Source organism: Anopheles arabiensis, chromosome 3, assembly GCF_016920715.1.
Source record: "Anopheles arabiensis isolate DONGOLA chromosome 3, AaraD3, whole genome shotgun sequence".
In the NCBI taxonomy this organism is placed as follows: Eukaryota; Metazoa; Arthropoda; class Insecta; order Diptera; family Culicidae; genus Anopheles; species Anopheles arabiensis.
In genome coordinates this window covers 6,718,661-6,741,681 of record NC_053518.1, presented here as the reverse complement: position 1 = coordinate 6,741,681, position 23,021 = coordinate 6,718,661, and the positions used below count along the sequence as shown (strand labels likewise).

At 46.8% G+C, this 23,021-nt stretch overlaps 1 protein-coding gene across 9 annotated transcripts in view; it reads left to right on the top strand.

Moving 5' to 3' along the window:
• Window positions 1-23,021, top strand: part of LOC120900403 (potassium voltage-gated channel protein Shaw) — a 57,622-nt gene that overhangs the window by 16,402 nt on the left and 18,199 nt on the right. For 7 of the 9 annotated variants that reach the window (XM_040307351.1, XM_040307350.1, XM_040307352.1 and 4 more), the window contains exons 3-8: window positions 142-1,787; window positions 6,160-6,277; window positions 13,164-13,358; window positions 13,474-13,692; window positions 14,675-15,278; window positions 15,490-15,579. In XM_040307351.1, coding sequence (XP_040163285.1) covers window positions 1,585-1,787; window positions 6,160-6,277; window positions 13,164-13,358; window positions 13,474-13,692; window positions 14,675-15,278; window positions 15,490-15,579 — 1,429 coding nt within the window. In that variant the 5' untranslated portion in view covers window positions 142-1,584. Of the gene's footprint in view, window positions 1-141; window positions 1,788-6,159; window positions 6,278-13,163; window positions 13,359-13,473; window positions 13,693-14,674; window positions 15,279-15,489; window positions 15,580-21,598; window positions 22,304-23,021 lie in introns of all 9 variants that reach the window. The other 2 variants (XR_005739198.1, XM_040307356.1) reach the window with 2 other exon arrangements.

Sequence of the window (23,021 nt, the reverse complement as noted above, 5' to 3'; positions counted from 1 at the left end):
AATGCCAAATTGGATCCATTTCCGAGAAGCATGTACTTTCCTGGAGCCGCAGCAGCAGCAGCTTTCAATTGATTTATTCATGGTCAAAAAGTTAATTCCCTTCTCTGTTTGCGTTCTCTCTGTCTCTCTCTTTGTCCACAGAGCATCCCTGCAGTCCGTTGGAACGTCACCGTGCAGCGTGCGCCCGGGTCCTGGGTACGATAAGACTCCACATTTGCAAAGTCGTTGACTGGAATTGCCTTCCTTCGTTGCCGTATTTGGCCACAGCGTCACCATCATCATCTCGGAGCGCCGTGTCGTCATCTGAATTTTGTTGGCTTCGCTGTAATAAAGAGACGGGTCCAATTTGCTAAATGTGGCCCAAATGCTAGCCTCCGCGTGGAGGGTAATGGTGAAGATACTTTTAGGAACTCATTCCTGGAATACGAGCAGCACGTGCAGGAGGAAGCCAGCGTAAGTGAGCTTTATACGCTTGATCCAGACATAAAACCGAAGTCGTCGTAGCTGACTGGTCAAAGACCCGTGCCGCACGTTCCGCCGTACCTTCAACCGGCGCGCTTAAGCCATCCACTGTACCGCGTCTCCTCACACAAGTGAAAAAGGGATACGCACCGGACGTGACCATAAAAATTGACTCCTTCGCCTTCATTTCCGCTCCCCTCCGGGGAACGCACGAGCATCATCAGCCTTGCCAGTTGTTGCGGTGCGGTCACATTTTTCCGGCGGCGTGACAAATCGATCCCAAGTTGCTTCCGTTGCAATCGATACACGCGGTGCGCCCGGGAGCTTTCCCGGCCTACCCACGGGAAATGAGAAAACGCAAACGCATCAAACCGTAGCAGCAGTCGGCGGAGTCACACTCGGCATTCACGGCGGCGTGCGAAAGTGTTGATCATGCCAACTGCCTGACGGTACGCCTGGCATGTGCGTGTGAGTGGCAGTGAGTTTGGTGTTTTGCGTCCCGTCGGTGCGTCTACAGTGAAGCGTTCTAGAGGTGGCTAACAAGAAGAAATAAATTATCAGTGGTGTGGTGTGTAGTTTGTAGCAGAAAAAAAAGAGCCGGTGTGAGTTAAGACGCCGGAAAAAGGACCGGTTGTGCCATTAAAAAAAGGACTTTTCCGAGACCCAGCGCTCAAGAAGATTAGTTTGAAGAAGATGCAACAATAAGTGCCACATAGAGAATGCTTCTCGGCGAGTCCCCGATAAATGGGACGATCCCTTTTTGTGCTTTTATGTTTGTGTGGTACAAGGAAACAAAGTGAACCTCGGAGTAAGTGAATCTGTTCGTGCGTAAAACAAACCCACAAACTGTGTGTGTGTGTGTGTGTGTGTCTGCTATCGTCCCCTTAAAGCTGCTTAATTTGTGCAGTGTGCGTAAGTTACGAAACAGTACGACCCGCTGCAGAAGCTCCCAAGAACGACCACCCTTCAAGGTCGCCGAAGGATGCGGCCCTTTCCAGTGGCAAACAACCGGCCGTCCCTTTTGCGGTAGAGACGCTGCAAAACAATCCCCCCCCCCTGGGCGACCCCGGTGTTTAATTCATTTACTGCTCAAAGCACCCAATTTCCTTGCTCGGCCTCACCATGAACATTATGGACTCGGAGAACCGGGTCGTGCTGAACGTGGGCGGCATACGGCACGAAACGTACAAGGCGACGCTCAAAAAGATACCGGCGACCCGGCTGTCGCGCCTTACCGAGGCGCTAGCCAATTACGATCCGATCCTGAACGAGTACTTCTTCGATCGGCACCCGGGCGTGTTCGCACAGGTGCTCAATTATTATCGGTAAGTGTGCGTATGTGTGTATGTGTGTGTGTAGAGATGAAATATTATAAATGCCATGGGGAATGAACAAGGTACTACAGCCTTGTAGTGAATAAATTTGATAAAATGGTTGAGAGGTGCGTGACTGTATTTCGTGTTTATGTAAAACGCAATCATATCCTTGAAGGGATTTGAAAAGCTTCCTAAAATTTAAGAGCTTGCTCTGTCGCAATATCAGCCTAAAGGTATACAATCTCATCTCATGATGGAATGAGTCTTCAAAATGTCGCCTAAATGTAGGCAATTTCTTTGCAAATGCTTTTATTTGATCCCTATTATGAATTGTGTACAATTAACAGATCATTCTAATGAAAGTTTATATAAATGGACTCTGTAAATGATATTCTAAAGAGTTTACACACTTAAAGTCGTCATTGTATCTAGTTCCGTGACGCTTTACCAACACACTTCCTACAAACTTTACACCTCACTATCATTTGGTTACTCTGGACGGTCTATTCCGAACCCTATTCACACATCCACTGTACACTGGAAAATTACACACCTCAGAGATTTCAAGCCGATTAGCACATACGTTTTACAGTCGTACGGGAACCTCTGCTAGTTGCTATTAACGTTCTCCGAAAGCTCCTGCTACGATCGGTGTGAAAATTATCCGGAACACTTCCGCATTTCACGCTGCAATCACTAGACCGTGAGGAATGCAGCATGGCACGCGTGTGTGTGTATGCAGAGAATTTGCATACTTTCAGGCGTCGGTGTCCACACCTCGTCCGAAAACGATGACAACGCGGGCGCGGCACGAGTACCTGCCGGTTGTTTGTTTCTGCTGAATGTTGGACTTTTCCTGCTCCTTTCACACACCCAAGCACACCCCAGCACTCCAAACTCGCCTCCCCAACCGTGAATGCGTTAAAAATGGGAAGGATTCACAACGGTATCCTTCACCCGAATGCTGAGGGACTGAGCTGAGTTTGCCTAAAAACCCCTAATGAGCCTGCTTATCGCACGAAAACTTCGGACACACCATACGGCACAGCGGGAACAGTGCGGGTACCAGAGGATTGTGCTGGCAGGTGAATTATTTAGCGAGCTACTCCCGCCTCTGCTGCTTTATTGCCCGCAGCGTCAACAGGAAGGACGGCCAGCGAGCGCACGCCCTTTCGGAAGATCGATGTTTGAGTTTGCTCGCCAAAAAACCAGCGGAGCCAGTTGCAGGATGAAAAACGAGTTGCCCCAAAAACTTTAAGCACCACACACTACACCTGGTTCTGGGGGATCGCCTACCTACCGGGTACGAGCGGGTGAGCTCGATGCTACCAAAACGCCCATTTCATATTAAACAACGTCCTGTCCTGTGCTTCATCTCCCCCCTGAGAAGGTCCATTCTCCGCTCCATTTTTAATGTATTCTTCAAAGTTATGGAAACCTTTCATTAAACTATTCCCGGTATAGACAAAAGATAGGGCGGCGGTAAGCTATAACTAACGAGAAGAATGCTTTGTGACGGTGTCGGAAAGAGGGCATGAAATGTTCGACACGTGTCTTACGGTTCGTTGCAGCCTGAAGCTACAACGACATAGACACAATATGTGTTGTATCGTTTCCTTAGCTACAAACCGATCTCGTTCGGTTTCACTCCCTTCAAGCGTGCAGATCTTTCTATCCAACCCTCTGCTGCTCTATTCCCTCGAGCTAACCTGAATACCAACACACACAATAAATTGATGATGTGAATATTTACCAGATTAAAGCGAAAGTGCAAACAAGTGTAACAAATTACGGCGACTTAAATACGGGGAAAATACAAACTCTACCTGCGCGAGTACTGGCAATTACTTTTATTCCCCATCCTCCATCACATTTAATCATACGAAACAGGTTCACCCGCAAATAAATGGTTTACACAGTTTCCGGGGCGATGTCCGGGCGAGTCCTCGAGTTTTCGGAGCGAGCGGGCAAATTTAAACACCAGATAAGCGAACACCCTGCTGCTGCCCAGACCTGACCGCCCAGACACTCATAATTTTGAGGGGCAAGTTTTGCACCCACAAATAAATTTGAAGCCGGTAATTTACGGGTCCATAAATATGGGTCCTGCGACTGTTTTCTCGGCTTTTCGGTAGTCGAAGTGTACCTGGGTGGGGCAGGTGTGAGCGAAGGAAGAGGAAAATTTAACACAGTAACTCAGTTTCCTTTGAGTGTTTAGTGTTTTGGAATATATTTTGAAGCGTGCAGGGAAGAGATGTTTGTGTTTCTGTCCAGTGCACTCGCCTTCGCAGCCTGAGTACGGAGTTCCTCAACGAAGGGCATGATTATGCTGGAGTGCAATTGAGTTTGGAAACGTTGGTAATTACATAAAGGCACACCTTGGCAACGTAGAGAGTAACCCTGAGCGATGAGTTAATGTGCAAGTTGGTTGCTCTGGAGCTATAGATTTCCATTTACTGTGCATTGCTGGATTTTGGAGATTTGTACAAATATCTTACATTCTGGGAAAGTTCTTCGAGCATCTGTTTCCGTCTTTCCTCTTAGAAACTATTGGCACTTGTAAGTTTGTCGGTTGCCAAGTTTCACCCAAATGCTGCATCTTGTACAAAAGCGTTTCGAAGCACCATATTTATTAAATGATCGACGGACCTCATAAGCCCTCTCGATATATGTAAGGGTACAATAGGAATATAACAAAAATAGTCACACGCGTTACAATAACACAATAATAACAACAATAACAATTACAAGGACGCTAAAGATTCTGGCGAGAGGCGCGAAGTAAATTAATGCGACTCAACACATTTGCCATCGTCATGCCGGGCTCATACGCATCAGATTCCGCATTCAGAGCAAGACATATACGCAAAAACGGGTCTCGGGAGGCGAAGGCGGTCCTTGTCTCTGGGATGGCCAGCATCGCCCGAGGGCGGAGAGTTCTTGCAGGCACGTACAGCTGTATCGACGAGAGCAAAACCGGACAGTCGATGCTACCATTGAGAAGCCCAACGATAAAAGCCAGCCTAGCATTTCGTATTCGGTCGTCGAGTTGGGGTAACCCGAGCAACAAACACCTTGTTGTGTAGTCGTTGTTGCTGCCCCACGAACGGAGCGCGAAACGGGTAGCCCTACGCTGGATGGACTCCAAGCGCGCAACCCCCCGAGCAGAGGAGGGCCACCACACAACGCTGCCATACTCCAGCACTGATCGAATAAGAGCACAATAAAGAGTTTTGGTGCAGATTGGGTCAGAGAGCTCGCGAGTCATGTTAACGACTAAACCTAACAGTTGACTGCATCTTGTCACAACGTGATCAAGGTGTTGCTCAAACGTGAGTCTCGCGTCGACGAAAACACCCAAGTCCTTGACACAATCGACTCTCTGCAAAGTTTGCCCGTTTAGCGTGTAGTCGAAATGCACTGGAGAGCGCGAACGGCTGATGGTGATGGTAACACACTTATCAACACAAATGGTTAAGGAGTTTCGCGTGCACCAGTTATCGAATTCTTCTAGTGAAGCCTGGAGTATGCGATGGTCGTCTGGTCGTCTATACTCTCTGCTTTGCACCCTCAATTTCCAGAAACATTTGATTAATAAAATAAAGAGCACAACCACCTTGCCGCTTACACGCGGTGGATTATGAATGACCGCGCGATGGTATGGCGCATACCGAGCCACCGAAAAACCCACCGCAGTCCATTTATGGTGCCCCATAAATAATCCAAAGTCACAAACGCGAACTCCATCGAGGGTTGAAAATAATACCGGCGTGCGGTTACTTCCACGTAATGAATTTTCACTTGAATTTTTCATCCAGCGGGGTTTGCTTTTTTTTCTTCTTTCCTATGCATGTGTACATCGGAACAAAGCAACGTGCTGCGTGAGTGCGTGAGTGCAAAGTTTTCATAAAAATTTCATCGGTGAAATGAGCCGGCATGTGGAAAATTAAGCGAATTTTGCAGATGGGGAAACTGAGAGCAAATGTCTGTTGCCGCAGGGCACACAGACATGAGTGTTCTCCACGGGATTTTTGTTATTAATGTGCCAAAAGTTTTGTTTCCTGAGAGAAAGTTTCACCTAAAACTGTAATCCTGTGCTAAAACCACTCATTTTCTTTCAAAATCCTTCTTTAAGTGAGCAAAGAAAGTTAAGAAAATAAGCTAATCTGAGTCGTGCGGATTGCATACTTTCAGGCATTTGGTATTCAATCTCTTCGACTCCTAAATGTATGTTAACAGGCTGCAATGCAAACAGCATCATGTTAGCCTCGTTCTGCGAACAAACACTTACTCCTAAATGTATGCAATCACCATATCAAATAGACCAATCCATTTTACCTACTTTATCTTTTTGTGTGCTTTTCCCAATCCCGTTTTACAGCACCGGTAAGCTACACTACCCAACCGACGTCTGTGGTCCGCTGTTCGAGGAGGAGCTAGAGTTTTGGGGTCTCGACTCCAACCAGGTTGAACCGTGCTGCTGGATGACCTACACGCAGGTAAGCAAATGATCCCTGCCAAACACAAAACCGGGCAAAATCAACCTCCACTCCCCCAACAGGAAAGGGAAATTATGTCGCAACAAACACACTTTGACTGAATTCGAAATATCATCTAACGACGCCAGGGGGGAGGGGAGGTGAAATCGTTAGATATGATTGATTTGTAAAGTACCAGCCACTATTTGGCCGACAGTCATCCAAAACCGACCGTTCTCCCCACCCAGGTCACGAGGACATCCATGACCATTTCATGGTCAGCGTGCACGCATGATGAATGGTTCCTAATTCTGCTCTGATTGATAGCAAAGGCAGCCTTCACAGCAGGACAAACATTGCCCAGTCCCAATCATACCGTGGCAGCCGTACCATGGCAGGCCTACATCAATCCGGCCCGCTCCGTCAACTACGCTCGGACGACAGCTACTTTGCGTTGGCCTTCGACATCTATCACCAGGCATTCCATTTTCGGTCAACGGTACGGTGCGGCAAATTGACACAAGCACCGAGCCATACATCCGTTTTTCCTGTTTTTCCGGCCATCCCGAGCCTAGTCGTGATTGGAGGGAGCGAAATTGCCCCACATGTGATGAGACACGCCGGTTTGACAGGCCGAGTTTCTGGCAAGCGTTCTGGCCAGCCGCGCAATTTGTGTGCGCGTTCGTTCTCAAGGACATACGCAAGCAGGACCGCCGAAGAATTCGATATATCTGTGTCAAGCTTCAGCCGGGCAGCGGGGCAATTTGTGTGTTGAAATCGGCTCGCAACAAATCGCTTTTTACTTAACGATACGAGGTGAAATAAGCTCCTCCCTCGGGTGCGTGTGCGAATGTTGTGCGAAAGGGGCTGAACAAGCTACAAGCTCGAAATTACACGTGCACGAATGTAATTTTAATCGAATTCGCAAAACATAATTCGTTACAAAACGCCACACAAAAGGGACAGCGATCAATGCGCGATTGGGTGGGGGGAAATGGACGGAATACACACAACACTATCGTGTCGAGCAGAACACACCGACATCTTGTCGTCATAAATCGTTACATGAAAATCCAATGGCTTTGAGGCGCGATCGATAAACGGATTCAATTGATTTTTTGCCATTTATATTGTCCAATGTTACACTCCAAACGTCACAAACGAATTAAAATAGGCAGAAGTTTCGTTTTTATTTCACAACTTAATTTTATTCTTCACACTTCGTTGAGTTATCACGTGTTACATTACGGGATTGAACTTTTCATGCGTCACTTCTCCTTTGTCACTTGTTCCACTCAATGCGTTTTTTCCACTATTTATTTCTATTCATTATTATCGAGGGCATCTCGAACAGCATTGTGTGATTTAACGTGTGCCGGCGACGAAACAGCTCATAACCGTGCACTGTCACTAGCAAAATGAACGCGTAAAACACTGCCAGCACAATCCACCTCATGGTACAGCGCTGTATCGGTTTCACCCTTTCAATGCAATTGAATGTTTTAAACTGAATTATTGCGCCTCAGTTTCCTGTATTATACGCTCTGATACTGATGATCTGCACCAATCAGTACCACCAACGTACTTCAACCCTCTTGTTCTACGAACAACGGTTCTGCTGTTTACTCAGCTGCATAATCACCTCGCCGCTGCTTCGATTCCAAGGCGCCTCTCCATCAAAAGAAAGAGTTCTACTAGGGTGATGAAACATTGCGCCAAACAAAGTTAAAGTGAATGAATACTTCTTGTTTGTGCCTTTAAACCCCGCGTTATGTGAAATCTTTTTTCTTGTCATTCCGTAAAAACTGCTTCTCATCGTACCCCGTAATAGTCGAGGCTCGATATCAATCACAGCTAGGCGAACGATCGAAGAACGAAAACCCCTAATTTGATTTATTCACACCTGCCACACAGAGAGAATGTTGCGCCTGTTTCACCACCAGAACGTCACGCAGGAAGCTCATTTCCAGGCAAACGCCTTCCTTTTTCATACATGTTTGCAACGATGCTAGATAGCTAGGCGGTCCAAATCCAACACGAATACGTTTACATATTCCCTTCCCCGTTCGGCCGACCAAGTTCTAACACCGAGCGGCGAAAGATTGATGAGCGGGAGCTTGTTACGGAACGTGATTTGTTAACATTAACTTCATCGCTTCGAATCGAAGAACAACCCCACGGTGGTGTTGGTGTGACTTCGGCAGTGGCGTCGACTGTTGGGCTAGCGCGTTGAGCAAAGGCTCGTATCCGCCCTCGAACATGAGCGCAATATTTCGATGACGATTGGATAACATGACCGCGAAAAGCTAGCAATCGCTATGGAAAATTGGATCGCATGCTTGTGAGACGAGTATCGAGAATTCACGCACTCTCCGTACCGGTTCGAACGAACACATCAAAGCTCAACGGGAACTGTCAGTGTGGTGCGATCCATATCCAGCCAACACCAGTTTTGCTGCAGCCAAGATAGCCGTACCCGGGAGTGTTTGGCTCGGTACGACAAGATTTACATTTCACAAGAAAAAGCGAAACAATACACACGCCCAGGGTCGGTAGCTTTCGGTGAACTCTCGCGATGATACACTCACACCCCGGGAACGGTGTCGAAGCTGGCAAAGTGCCGCCTTTATCATGAAGCAGTTTCAAGACTTTATCACGCATCGCACGGCACGCCAAAACCGGGGGGTTCGCTCCCATTGCAAATAAGAGGATAAGAGGCGTGATTTTGTATCGCCATGGTAAACAATTTTGGGTATCGGTTGCCTTTTTCCACGGAACCGTTTATCATGTGGTATCGATACGGCCGCACTCGCAGGGAAAAATAAATATCCAAGAGAAGGCTCACGGTAGTTCGATGTTTCTGGAAACTTTTTATTGATTGCCGAGCTCGTGCCCGTGCTGCGAGTGCATTCCTTGGAAAGATAAAATCGTATCAAATCAGCTGAAAATGAAATCCAAATCAAAATGGACCGTAGTTTATTAGCAAAGTTAAATCACACTAATTAGCTAAGAGGATTGCATAGCTTTAGGCGATTCATTGTACTTTGATTCTCTACTTGAACTTCTCCCTTCAGCTCTACTGCTCGCCTGAAAGTATGCATTTTGCCGAACAAAGAGTACTGCATTACCTTCATGCGACCTTGGAAGCCACTTTCAAACTTAGTTTTACTTAGTTCAGCTTTAATTTGCAAAGTGTATCAAGACTGCAAGCGATTTCGGACGTGACACATTGCTCCTTGCAGAACAGCGTCACTCTAAACCCTACTCTAAATTCATTCGCTGAGAGTACAGCACACAATTCTAAACTACCCCAAGATGCCCCTCTCGGGCTCGATAAGTAAATGATTATAGTGTATAATGCACAATACCACTCTGCTGGCAGCGAGCAATGATCTAGCGAGCAAAGTTTGCTGCTCAAATATGATTTGGCTTCTTCGCAAAGGGGAACTGTCTGCTTCGGTATTGCACTCTCCTCTGTCGTAATCCTATCTCTCTTTCTCTTGGCAATCCTCCCGCCCAGAAGCATAACTTGCTTGCACAAGAAATCCTTTCGCCCTAAAAAGCTAAAGCCCCTTTTATCACCCCGCACCCAGCGTGGAATTCAAACAAACGAATCAAAACTTTTTCGCTCAAGAATTTATGCTTGCGTGAATGTTAATGCTACCGACGTGCCCGCCCCTTGGGGAAGAAGCAAAACGAACCTAGCGAAACAACGCAGCCCCCTCCGGGCTCTTTAAGGTGCTTCCGATTATCAGCCTTTCGGCGCAGCCTTTCTCCAGTTGGGAAGCGAAATAGATGCTGCACGGGAACGCTTTGCCGGGTGGAAAGTATTTTCAATTTTCCCAGAAACTTTTCAACCCATTCATTCGTCTCCCAGCGTAACGGTTGTGTAGATATGACTATTGTTTGGTGGGTGTATGTGTGTACGTGAGCTTCCTGTCCTCTTGAATGCTTTACAAATTTTCCTTACTTTTTCTGCTGCGATAAAGTTTGGCAAAAAGATTTGAAAACTTGCAACTCTCCAGCCAGCTGCTGCTAGGAGAAAGTATGTTTCCGTTCCTTTTTATGTGAATATTGTTAGCACTAGGAATGTGTAGCTCCATCGCTTATTGGAATGTAAATTTTCCCTTTCTATGTGTAAACTTGTGCTTTAGACGCATTTATTGGCAAAGTAACTCTCTCGAACTGTTTTGCCCTTTTTTTCCTACTAAATTCGTTCGTTTATGGGTGTAATAATGTACGACAAAACTACACAACGAATGATTGATATGTTCATATGAGATACAAGTTTTGTTTTTCCAAAGTAACTCCGAAACAACGCATCAAACACAATCATTGCATATATTTAGGCGCATAATGCCTAATTTATGCCTTAATCGGTTTTCATGTTCATTTCTTCGTCACTTTCAATAAAACAATCGGTTTCTGATCCTATCTCATCGTTTTAAAATCACATTATGATGCTGAGCAAACGAGTTCGGTCACATTTTGCCACAACGACACCAAAGTTTGCTCAATTCATTTGACAATCAATTTGTAGGCGTTCAAACGTATCACCTAACCGCTTGCCACACGACCTTCAAACATCTAACTATAGCTAGATACACACAGACACGCACACACACACACACACCCAAACATTAACACAAACATCCGCTTCCTTCCTCTTCAAACGAGCAGCAACCGCCAATCTGTCACACTGCCGATAGATAATCCATCATCGAGGATCGGAAAACGCGCTGCGGCATACCGATGCTACCACACACTCACACACCTCGCTAGTGCCCACCCCAGCCCATTGGTGTCAGTTTCGTGGTTATTACCGAGACTGAGGCGATGAAAGGGGCTTTCAGATGAAAATATTTACATTTAAGGGCACGTGTAGCTCGAGCCGAGATGGCATATTGAGCGTTATGAATAGAAGGAGGTGATAGAAGATTGCTTCCAGTGTTTCAAGTGAGCGCTTCTAAGAACGGAACGATAGTTCTTCACTCTAAATGAAGAACGTAAAGCCTTTATGCATGCACACATGTCGAAACATTCTGGAATATTCAATCGCCACGGCATGAGAGATCCTCGAGTACTAAACCTGTCTCGTCTCGTCGAGCCGAATGATTATCTTCCATTAGTGAAACTGTTTACCGTCTGCAATCCCTCAGGCAGGCGCCAGTGGAATTGCTAGAAATGGCTTTTCGGCCGACCCATTCGGGCCTCGCCTACAAAGTATTATCTACGGGACAGGACGCGTGTGCACACATACACATATTGGAGGCAAGGGTTTTTGAAAAATTTACAGTTTCGTCCGGACATGCCCGTGGCTGGCAGTCATCGGACTGGTCTGGCTTGGCTTGGGTTTGATGTGACCGTTGGTTTCACAGGGCGCATCATGTCCGCATCAAATGATCCGTGCTGCGACGCCCAACGTCCACGTTTATCGTCCCTAACCTGCCGGTGGCGCCAGTACTTGAGCCTTAAGTCTCGTCCCGGTCGTCCGAAGCTGTTTGCCCAGGATAATGTATTTCGCCTCCACGTTGCCGTTCGTCCACACGTACCACACGTACGGTCTCGGATGAGCCGGCAATGTCGTCATCATTTCTCGTTTATTATTTACGCAAATAGCGCAACCCCGAACCACGTATGGGCACGAGCCGTGTCCTAGACCAGGGCTCGTGTGCCACTACTACTACGACTACTACTATCCCTGGGAAGCCCAACAGCTGCCTACCCTTTCGTTATGATTACCCTGGGTAGTGAGCGTTTTTTTCGGTTTGTTACCTCTTCTAAATCCTGCTCTACAACGTCCCCAGTTGGCGGCTCGACGTCATCACATTCCGTATAATCGTTTCATAGACCACAGTGCGGCGGGTTTCGGGACGTGCCCACCACACTCGGCTCGGGGCCTCGGTTTTGACGGTGTGGCTTTCTGCTCTCATTTTATGGTAATGATTTATTGAGCCGTGTAATATTCTTCCACACGGCAGCCCGTCGGTTTACCCCGTGGGGATTCGCTCCGGGCGTGGTCCGGGTGTAGAATTTATGGACCCGGAATATGGGACTCGGGATTGGGTTGGGTGCTTTGACATTGGTTAGCACGCTCGCTACACCCGGGTTTTAGCTAGTATGATCCGATGGACTAAACCACAGCACCCGGGCAGCTTACCGCTGTTCATCTAATCCGGAAACAGTTCATTGTTTTGTCGTTCTGTGGTTTTTGTGTGTTTTTGATTAGGAAAAAACTATAGGGATAGTTATATCAACCGTTTAAGCGAGCTCGTGAAATTGACACAAAATAAAATATAATACTAAAAATAAGCAGTTAATAAGGGACCATTAAGACAATGTTGCAGTCATGTTGCATACATTTAGGCGTTGTGTAATATAATTTGACCGTTTTAAGCTCATTTTCGTCCCTCAATATCTTAAAGCTTAACTAATATGACAGTCCTAACCTCAACGAAAATGTTCAATATGGTATGGCTTGGTATGCTGGGAAAAGTCCAAAAAACAACACACACGACTCTCCCTTCAAACCAAATCAAGCTAATCGAATCGAACTGCCCTGCGGGAGAGTATCATTGCGCAACAACTCCAACAACTTCGAAGCCAGTTCACCACAGCTTCCTATCGAAAAGGGCAAGCGTGTGTGTGTGTGTGTGTGTGGTTGCTAAAATACGATAAAAAACACCAAACAACACCATCATCGTCTCGTATCGATTCGACCGTGCGCATGAGAGCCGCTGCAGTGTGAAGAGCGAACTCCCCAAAGGCTCGAGCCTAAGTTTGTTTACCCGAAATCGATGCATAATTAATTCCATTCTACCACTTCGCAACACACACACTCGCACACACTAGCCACCTTCTGCATGATGTGTTCTTGTTTTTTTTGTCTTTGCCCATCCTTCCGCAGCATCGTGATACGCAGGAAACGCTCGCCGTGCTGGAACGGCTCGATCTCGATACGGAGAAACCGACGGAGGAGGAGCTAGCTAGGAAATTCGGTTACGAGGACGATTATCTAAAGGGTACGGTTTCCTGGTGGCAGCACATGAAACCGCAAATGTGGTCGCTGTTCGATGAACCGTACAGCTCCAACGCTGCCAAGGTACGTATACCGGCCGGCGGGCCGGCCGGGTTTTGGGGTGATTAACGCCATCCAGTGACGCCTTACGCACACGTTCGTTCTCCTAACCTCCCCCCCCCCCTCTCATCCCCCGCAGATAATCGGTGTGATATCGGTGTTTTTCATCTGCGTCTCCATCCTGTCCTTCTGCCTGAAGACGCACCCGGACATGCGGGTGCCGGTCATACGCAACATCACGGTCAAGACGGCGAACGGCAGCACGGCCTGGGTGCTGGACAAGACGCAAACGAACGCCCACGTCGCGTTCTTCTACATCGAGTGTGTCTGCAATGCGTGGTTCACGTTCGAAATTTTGGTAAGTAGCAACCTCGGGGGAATGCGTCGTGAGTTTGCAGCTTTTTTGGGGTTGGTAAAGTTGAATTGGAAATTCTTCGTGCGTGGGATGTGTTAGAGAAAACCGATTTGGGAAAGTTTAATAAGAAAAATCAAAGGGAAAAAAGGCTCGCTTTCTTCCACCGTTGACTAATGCCGTCTAGCGTCTGTCCTCGCTGCAATGAGCCATTAAATTGTATGTTCTAAGCCACTTCGAGCAGCATGATGCAAACACTGCGACAAACCGCAAGTAAAAGACGGGATTGAAAGAAATCCGCCAGCTCATCCCACCACGAAGCACGGGAAGCAAAATGGCTGCAAAGCTAAAGTTTACCCTCCTGCCAGAACACCGCAAATCCTTAAGACAATGAATGAAGGCAATAAAGAGAGATTTTCCCGGAGCCCGAGTGGTATGTTGCACCATTACTCACGCCGGCTGCTGGAAGGTGGACGAAAGGAAAGAAGAAAGTGTAATGTAATTTCGCACACACCATACAAACACCATGCTACCCAGTTCCCGAGTGGGACGAACGGCTGGAACAATGACACTCTGTAACAACTTGTCACTTGTTGACAATGGACAATGGTTGGGTGGCATTTTTCAGTGGAATCCATTCACCGTGCTAGTGGTAAATGAGTCGCACGAGCCGAGAGTTGGTGAGTGTGTGTGCAGTAAGGGCGAGCCACAAAGTAGCGGACTTTGCTGAGGTTGAGGTGCACCGAGCACCAAGGGTTCGAGTGCAGTGTACAGCTCACAGCGGGTGGCGCAACAGAAACCACTGTGTTGGACCGCACGCTGAGTGTGACCGTACGATAAATTGCTTGGAAAAAGGGAATAAAACGCCTCAGCAGGACTTGGGAATCGTTAGCGGGTCCTCGAGAGAGGACCTTGTCTGCTTTCAGTAAGCAGAAAAAAATAATACTTGCTTTAATGTTCTTTTTATCCCCCACACACACACGCTCAGGTACGCTTTATCTCCTCGCCGAACAAGTGCGAGTTTGTCACGTCATCTGTAAATATCATCGACTACATCGCGACGCTCAGCTTCTACGTGGATCTGGTGCTGCAGCGGTTCGCCTCCCATCTGGAGAATGCGGACATCCTCGAGTTCTTCTCCATCATACGCATCATGCGGCTGTTCAAGCTGACGCGCCACTCGTCCGGCCTCAAGATCCTGATCCAGACGTTTCGTGCGTCCGCCAAGGAGCTAACGCTGCTGGTGTTTTTCCTCGTGCTCGGCATCGTGATCTTCGCCAGCCTGGTGTACTATGCCGAGCGGATCCAGGCGAATCCACACAACGACTTCAACAGCATCCCGCTCGGGCTGTGGTGGGCGCTGGTCACGATGACCACGGTCGGGTATGGCGATATGGCACCGAAGACGTACATCGGCATGTTTGTCGGTGCGCTGTGCGCCCTGGCCGGTGTGCTGACGATCGCTCTGCCCGTGCCCGTCATCGTGAGTAACTTTGCGATGTACTACTCGCACACGCAGGCCCGCGCCAAGCTGCCCAAGAAGCGAAGGCGTGTGCTGCCGGTGGAGCAACCACGCCAACCCCGCACAGCCGGTAAGTTTCCCAACCTTAACCGCTAATGTGTGTGTTTAGATGCCGTTTCAAAAATTGTCTCTCTGTCTTTCGTCCCCGTTTTGCTTTATCGCTCTTACACACACCCTTCGCCTTGCTTTGTTGCTCTTGCTGTTGCTGGTGCTGCTGATGCGCTGCGCTTGCAATTGCTCCACAAACATAAACGCTTCACGCTTCCCGCGTGCCGGACTAGGTCAAGGAGGTGGCATCGGTATGCCCGGCTCTGGCCCAATGGCACGCCGCATGAACCAGGTGAAGACGAAGGATCTGGGCCCGAAAATTGGTAAGTTTTTTTGTTTGCTTTGTTCCGTCGATGTGTGCCATTCGGTGCGCACTGTCACCTTTTTAGCCTCCCAAAACCGCTGTACGCCACTACTATCGCAACAGGCGCCCATAGCAACAGGGCGTTCGGTGCAGACGTCGCGGATAGGTTCACTAGACTCCACTAGCAAGCCTAGCAGAAGCAGAACGGGTCTCCCGTGGGTTGCTAAGACCGCACGGGCTCATGTAACACACGCTACTCACGCGATCTTTTACACAGGGAAAATACAAACGCCACGCCGAGCAAGTCAACGGAAAGCAATTAACACGTTCTTTCGCGCAAATTAAAGTGCGTGTGTGAGAGACCATTTAGCATCTACAAAAAACATAAAAAGATAGACACGCTTTTCGACACGCCAGCTTTAGTTTTAGTGGCTTAAGTGCGTGTTAAAACGATCGTGTAAAACATCACACACATTGCTCATTTTCACACCAACTTTTCTAGACTCCTAATGATTCGTGCTTCCGCTTTAGACTAATGTTTCTTTTTTCCAGTGCCTTAAAGAAAAAAACGATCGCCATCATTAACACAAACCCTCCAGTTCAACTCACAACCCACACAAACTCCCTCCACTAGAGGATTCTTTGTGCAGCCATTCATGTTGCCTTGTGCTTTTCCAAGAAATCCATTCAACGCTTTATTAACCACCTTCACGCTATCGATAACCATCGATAAAAGGAAAAATAAAAGCCACATCAACCCCCCGGGTGAAAGCAACTTCCATTCGCCTTTTTGTTACCACATTTCCTCTTCGTCCGCGTTATCGTCCAGCAAAAACGCTAAGTTTTTTATCCTACCCGCCCCCTTTTTTCGGCTTCGATAGATTTCTACAGCTTTCAGCCATTCTGTCAATTAGTTTTGCTCGTTTCAATTTTCAACCACCAGAAGGGGAACATGCTATTTTTTCAGACCTCAACAGCAGAAGCTTTTTTTAAATGTCCCTCTCCTTTGCTTCAAGCTCGTCGCTTCAATCAAGTTAATATTTACACTCCTTTATTTTTCGATTATTCATTCAATTCAGCCAGAGCTTGTTTGTGCTTTCGTTTGATACGATGTCTTTCATTTCCGTTTGCCACCCGGGAGAGGGTTCTTTATTTGCTGCATTTGGCTAGGAAAGCTTTGTTCTAGTTCCTTTCGTTCTGTGCAAAGAAGAAATGGAATGGTAATTCAATAGGTAATCAGCTTTGATAAGTGAAGGAAGGTAAATTACCACTTAATGATGGTCATATTTGAACTGCTATAAGTGGTTCTATAAGACTTGACAGTAAGTGGCATACGATATCGATAATATTAAAGCATAATTGGTATAAAATCAATGACCATCAATGACTTTCATTTTAAGCCCAAATGACACATAATTACTATTATTTAGCGGCGTCCAATTAACGCTTCTGTAATCGTATTTTGCGTTTCAATAAATTAATTTACATTTTCGCACAACATCCCTCCCAAACAACGATTTGCCAACCTGCCAACTCCAATTATCCCTTGGAGAATATCGGGGAAAAAGGGGGTTCCACTGCATTAATCCACCCAGTACCAAAACACCAGCAATGCGCCACCATCGGACGACCACTTCGACACCACCGCTGGGTACCGTCTGTTCTCGATAATTGTTCCAAAACTTTCACTCCTCCCCCCAAAGCAACCCACTTCCAACTACTACTAAACCACCACCATTCACCATCCACCACTCAGTTCCACATTCCAATTTTGGTAAATGCGAACTTGCGAAAGGAAATGATTGCTGCTACACCGGACGCACAAACATCGCTCCTCCTACAACGATTCGACAAAGTGCGGCAAATGGCGTGTCCCGTGAGATTTGCCTCCGCACCGAACCATCCATCGGAATTAGCCACTGGTCCGTGAAGTCGCAGCGCCTCACGAACAAAAGCTCGAACCATTATTGTCCTTCCGATCGGTACCGCCGGGCTACGATTGAACTGCAGAAACGCGTTTCCTCATCCCTTCTTTGAGACCGTGCAAGAAAGCCGGCCAAATGCCCCTAGTGGCCATGTGCCTCGGGTGGAAATAATTAACATGACAGTTGACTCCGTGTCGTTTCCTTCCGTTTGCAAGCGAGTCTCACCATTATGGTACGAGGACGTGTACAGCAACAGCAGTCACGCTGTGCTTGCTACAAGGGTGACATCGGGCGCGACCTCCTTCGAGCGCGTCTGTGTGGGCCCTACCACCCTCCCACCCCCCGGGTGGGACGGAAACGTGTCAAACGGAAGTGATAAATAAAATCACTTCAAACAAAAACGACACTCTCTGCTGCTGCTGCTACAATGAAAGGGAGCGGGCTATTGTTTTCTGAGAGCAAAAATAATGTTTCCACTGCCCTGCCGGGGAATGGGTCGCCATTCTTTGCAGGGTAAAAATAAAACCCACACACACAGACACACACACACAGCCCTTTGTGTTGCGGTATAGAAATGATCAAAAATAACACCAGACGGTTTGGAAAGGGTCAAATGGAACAGTATCTCCACGCCGGTTAGCCCTTTCTCTGCTGTTAATAGGAAAGGCAACCAAGTGAACAACGACGGTGGTTGACACACATCGGTGCCTCTCCTTCGCTTCCCAAACAAAAAGGCACTGTGTAAATACAATTTCACCCCCACAACACTGGACCGGCGTCGGTCCTCTTGAAGGTTCACGTGGGGAGTTGCTCGCTTGTGTCTCACCGTGCAGACGACGTTCATTGTATTTGCCCGTGCACATACCATGGCTCGGTTTTTGATTGAGCCTCGCAATGGTATGGCTAGCCCGTCTGGATTTATTTCTTTTTATGACCACAACAACAATAAGACCGAGGCCGAGGCCGAGACAGCCCAACACAGTTGGCAAACGATTTTGTACACTGGAGCTGACTGAAGGATACACAGTATTTTTAGGAAGAGCCTTTTCATTCGCCAGCACTCCTATGTAACCTCACCTCAAGGTCAATCTGTATGAATCAATATTTAAACACTGATTGGGTTTGTTGAAAGGTATGGGAATAAAAAAGCAGCATCTGTTACCAGTGTGAGTGTACGAACGCTTTGAAGCAATTGTAGCATCTCAACGTTTGGTCCTTCGAGCCGGATTTTTCAAAGGTTCCCCCTCGCTTAACAAGCTTGATCCATGCTCTCTCTTGAACGGGGCGAATTTCAACCCTCACCACCCTTCCCAAAAACAAACTTTAGTTAAAGAAGGAAAACCAACCTGCTTCTTGTAGCCAGTAACTGGTGTGCACACTTGTCATCTGTCATACATCATCCGTACTTCCTCCAGTAAGCGTAGCGCCGGAACACACGTGCTCAGCAGTTCAGCACGCCGCTCAGACAGTACGCTGCAGTGCGGACATGCAAAAGCGTACTCACACACACAAACACAGCCACACACTCCAAGCAAGAGCGAACCACTGGCATTGTCACTGCCATTTTGGGGTGAGGGAAAAAGTTTACTTTGCGCTTGCACGACGACTTTTTTCGTGCCTCGTTCGCCGCAGGGAGTTTCCGGGAGCGCACAGCACGTGCAAACCCGGAAACCCCCGCGCAACTCTTGCGCCGCAGTGGAGCAACTGGAGCATTTCGAGCATTCAAGCTGCCAGCTTTTTGCTACCAGTTGGTGAAATATTTTCGATCAAAATCTCATTAGTTGTACCAGCCAAACACAGATGGTTGACAAGGGCTTTTTACCAACCCCGAAGGCTTGTTTTTCCCCTTTTGCGACAATCTTTGCTTAACCTTTTTATTAAATTAAAGTTGTACACTTTTTTGTTGCGATTAGGACCATCTCCTCACAAAAAGAAGCAGAATGTTTGATTTATGAATGCTTCTAGCTGATGGCTCCTACCGAACGGCTTGATTGCTTGACGTAATCATGCACATCAGTAATTAGTCAAGCGCGCGTCGGCATGATGGCAGGTGTGGAGGCTTTTTGTGCGCACTCCACCTAACACTCAGCGGTCAGAATGATTAACATGATTAATTCGTTACTCAGCTTATCAGAGCTGCTCTCCTGCTCTTACTCTTTCTGTCTCTCCTACACACAAAAACTACTCACCAGGTTGTACACTTCGGCGAAGGCTCGTTCGTCTTTTGTGGCAGTGATTTGTGCAAATTCGCCCACGAATCTTTACGCATCATTGCATGATAAGGTCCCGGACCTCAACCTCAATAGAACGTACCCTTTGCTGTGCGTCTAGAAGGACTATCAGGATGGAATGCTTCCCATTCCTAGAACAGCATGAAACGAAGATAAATGGCAGTGATTATTCCATTTATCACCAGCGCCGAAATCTTCCGCACTAGCCTTGAATTCGTGGCTTTGCTCAACGGATTTGGTTGTTGTCGAAAGCCCCGTCGGGGTCGAAACGGAAGCAGCTCTCTCAGCAAGCAACATCCTCCTTGGCGGTGCCCAAAAACAACATGCTATGATAAAAAAAAAACAACGCACAACCTCTCCGAACGACCCAGTAATGAAGCAACAAATGTGCAAAAGGTTCGCGAAAAATAACACCGATATTCGACACCCGAGCGCACGGCAAACGCAGGGCACGTTTTTTCCGGGAAACGCTACCAGAAACACCGCATCGGTTCCGGCGTTACATCAGTTCCGGCAGCCTGCCGGAACTCAGCCAAGATGCCACGGGAGTGGGCAGTGGGCACACGCAGTACGTGCTCACCGTTTGGAGCAGTTCGTTCGTTGAGTTAATTAGCTTAAAATGGTTGCTTCATCAGCAAATGGATTCGGGGCGAACGCTTCCGTACGCCCTCATTACGGTGGCCAACACTTTCAGGCTTGGTACGGGAGTTGCGATGAATGTTCTCCACAGTATGCCTTCGCCCACTGGCGGACATTTGTCACTGGATGCCATTGCCACTGGATGCGCCTACAGGAAGTTGAATTCGTGGAAAAGGCAAAACATCCTACAGGAAGGGATGAAAGTGTTTCGAAATGGTCGTCTTACATTATGTTAAGTAGGAAACACAAATTAGAACCTATTCGTGAGTGGTCAACAGCGCAATTGATTCACAAAAATGGACCAATTTGTTTGCGAATTAGAGTGGGAGCTTTTAATGAACGTATTGTTCATTGATTCTGCTTACTTTTGGTAGTTCAACGTAGAAATGATTTGCTAGAAAAATATTTTGAAATGCTCATACATACTACCAGACTCAACTAAACTTTAAAAACAACTCAACTCTTTATTGCCTCTCGGAAAAATTACCCTTATCAACGCGTCACCGTTATCCAATCAACGTCTCATGAATCCCTGCCTGTTTGTACCGTTTTAAACATTTACGAGCCTTCGATCAATACGGCAAACGGATTAACACATATCAGATTATCCCTCGTCAAAGGATCGTTTGAACCCTTTCCGAATCATCGTTATATGTGTTTGTGTGAGTGTGGTTTACATATGTGTTTCTGTTCTTTTCGACCACTGCACTGATGTGGTTTTACATGTTTCTTTTGTTTTACTAACAACGATTAAAGGCGAATTAAAATATGGTTTAATTTTTTATTATTTAACCAATTGCATTTTGTTGAGCTGTTCAAACGACGTGTCACAATGAGCAATGGACATTTTCAACACAAACACACCTACTTCGATTCCGCTTTAATGAAGGGAACATACTTTGCGCGTTGCATAACTTTAGGCGCTCTGCCAACGTTTGTGATACAGCGCCTAAAGGTATGTAATTTGTAAAAACAGTGCTATTTGCCCGCTTTTTCATTTCAGTTAACCTTGTCACGTTTCACAAAATGGCGTCCAATTCTAAGAACATCAAATATAATTTACCTTACATAACACACATCACGCAAATATGGAAATACTTCCATGCTTCTTTCTACGAAATATTCAAACGAATTATAAAATGTCCACACCATCAGGTTCACCTTTCGCTAATGACACGCTTTCCGCCCCATGTTTTTTTTTTATTCCCGCTCATTCACTCACTCCACCCCCCTCGCCCATCAGATGCCGCCTCAGCGTACATAGGCAAAGCGGGCGGCAAAATGGCACAGCTTTTATAACGAACAGCTTTTGCGCTAATCCCTGCACGATTGTTCGCATCACGCCGTCCTGTCGTACCCGTCCCGCCAACGATCAACGAACAACCACCGACCAACGCTACTGCTGCGGCTGCTGGAAGGATGCAAAACTAATTCGGACACGCCGTAGAAACGCGTGCCGTACCGTGTCTTTGTGTGTCACATGCGCCTTCCGGTGGATTTGCGAAAGTAAATAAAAACTCAACCACACACACAATTGCTGGTAAACAGCAGCAAAACCGATGTACCGGTATTGCGCGTTCCTAGAACACGCGACCGAATAATATACGCTCTAATGAAACGTCCATTACACTTACCATCCAGTTTTGAGGCAAAGAAGTGGTGAAGAGTGGCACAGACTGCTGGAGAGCAAAAATATAATTGCTCGCGGTGTGCCCATTATACGATGTGGGCAGCTTGACATCCTACAACGATAGCAACAGCAACAACTAAACTCCCCAAATTATTTCCCAACCGCTTGTCAAGTTGTTGCAACCGGGGGTTGGGTCTTTTAAAATGATGCCTTCGAGCAAATAGCAGGATGCAACGCAGGACGCTCTAACGAGAAAAGAGATGACTTGACGCTCACGTGGGGGTTCGGTTGAGACTTCGCTCTTCGCCGCGAGGAACGGTTCGTTGAGCAGCGCTTAAGTATACGTTTTCGGTGTCGTGCTAGCTGTCGTACCAAGAACAACCAAGTTCTATCTCTCTCTCTCTCTCTGTCTCTCTGTTACACTCTTCTACGAAATCGTTGTGTCAATGTCAACTGTTGTGTGTAAATTGTGCTCTTTGGCCGTTAGATTTTGTTCGGTGTGTATTCATTATCTGATGTGCAATTTTTTGTATTTTGTGCGCCACTTTAGAGTAGTTTTTGATGTTGTTTTGTAGCTTTTTCTTTATTACTCATTTTACAACACTTTCTTACATGTTTAAGGATATTATGTCTCCCATATTCTTCAATAATATGCTAAACGTTTTGAGTTTTGAAGACTTTTTTTCATTTTTTTTGCTTTTCTCTGCATATCCAAATTGCTTTGTCTCATTTTTCTAATTATCATTTATATATTCTTCCTTTTGACTTTGTTTCAACTCAGATGATTTCAGCTCTGTCTATCAGTGTCATAGTAGCATTTTTGTACCATTTTTTGGAATTTTTTCATAAATGTCTTTTCAATTTACAGTCCGTGTTTTCCGTACGAAGAACTATCGCTTCCTGTAATGTTACTTTAATATTCATATTCCTTACTCAAAACCGTTTTTCTAGCTCGTACGATGCTGTATCTCATCGACAACCGTGGCCAACAAAACCTGCCAATTGCAGAACTGTCGTCAAAGCGGTCGTTTTGCGT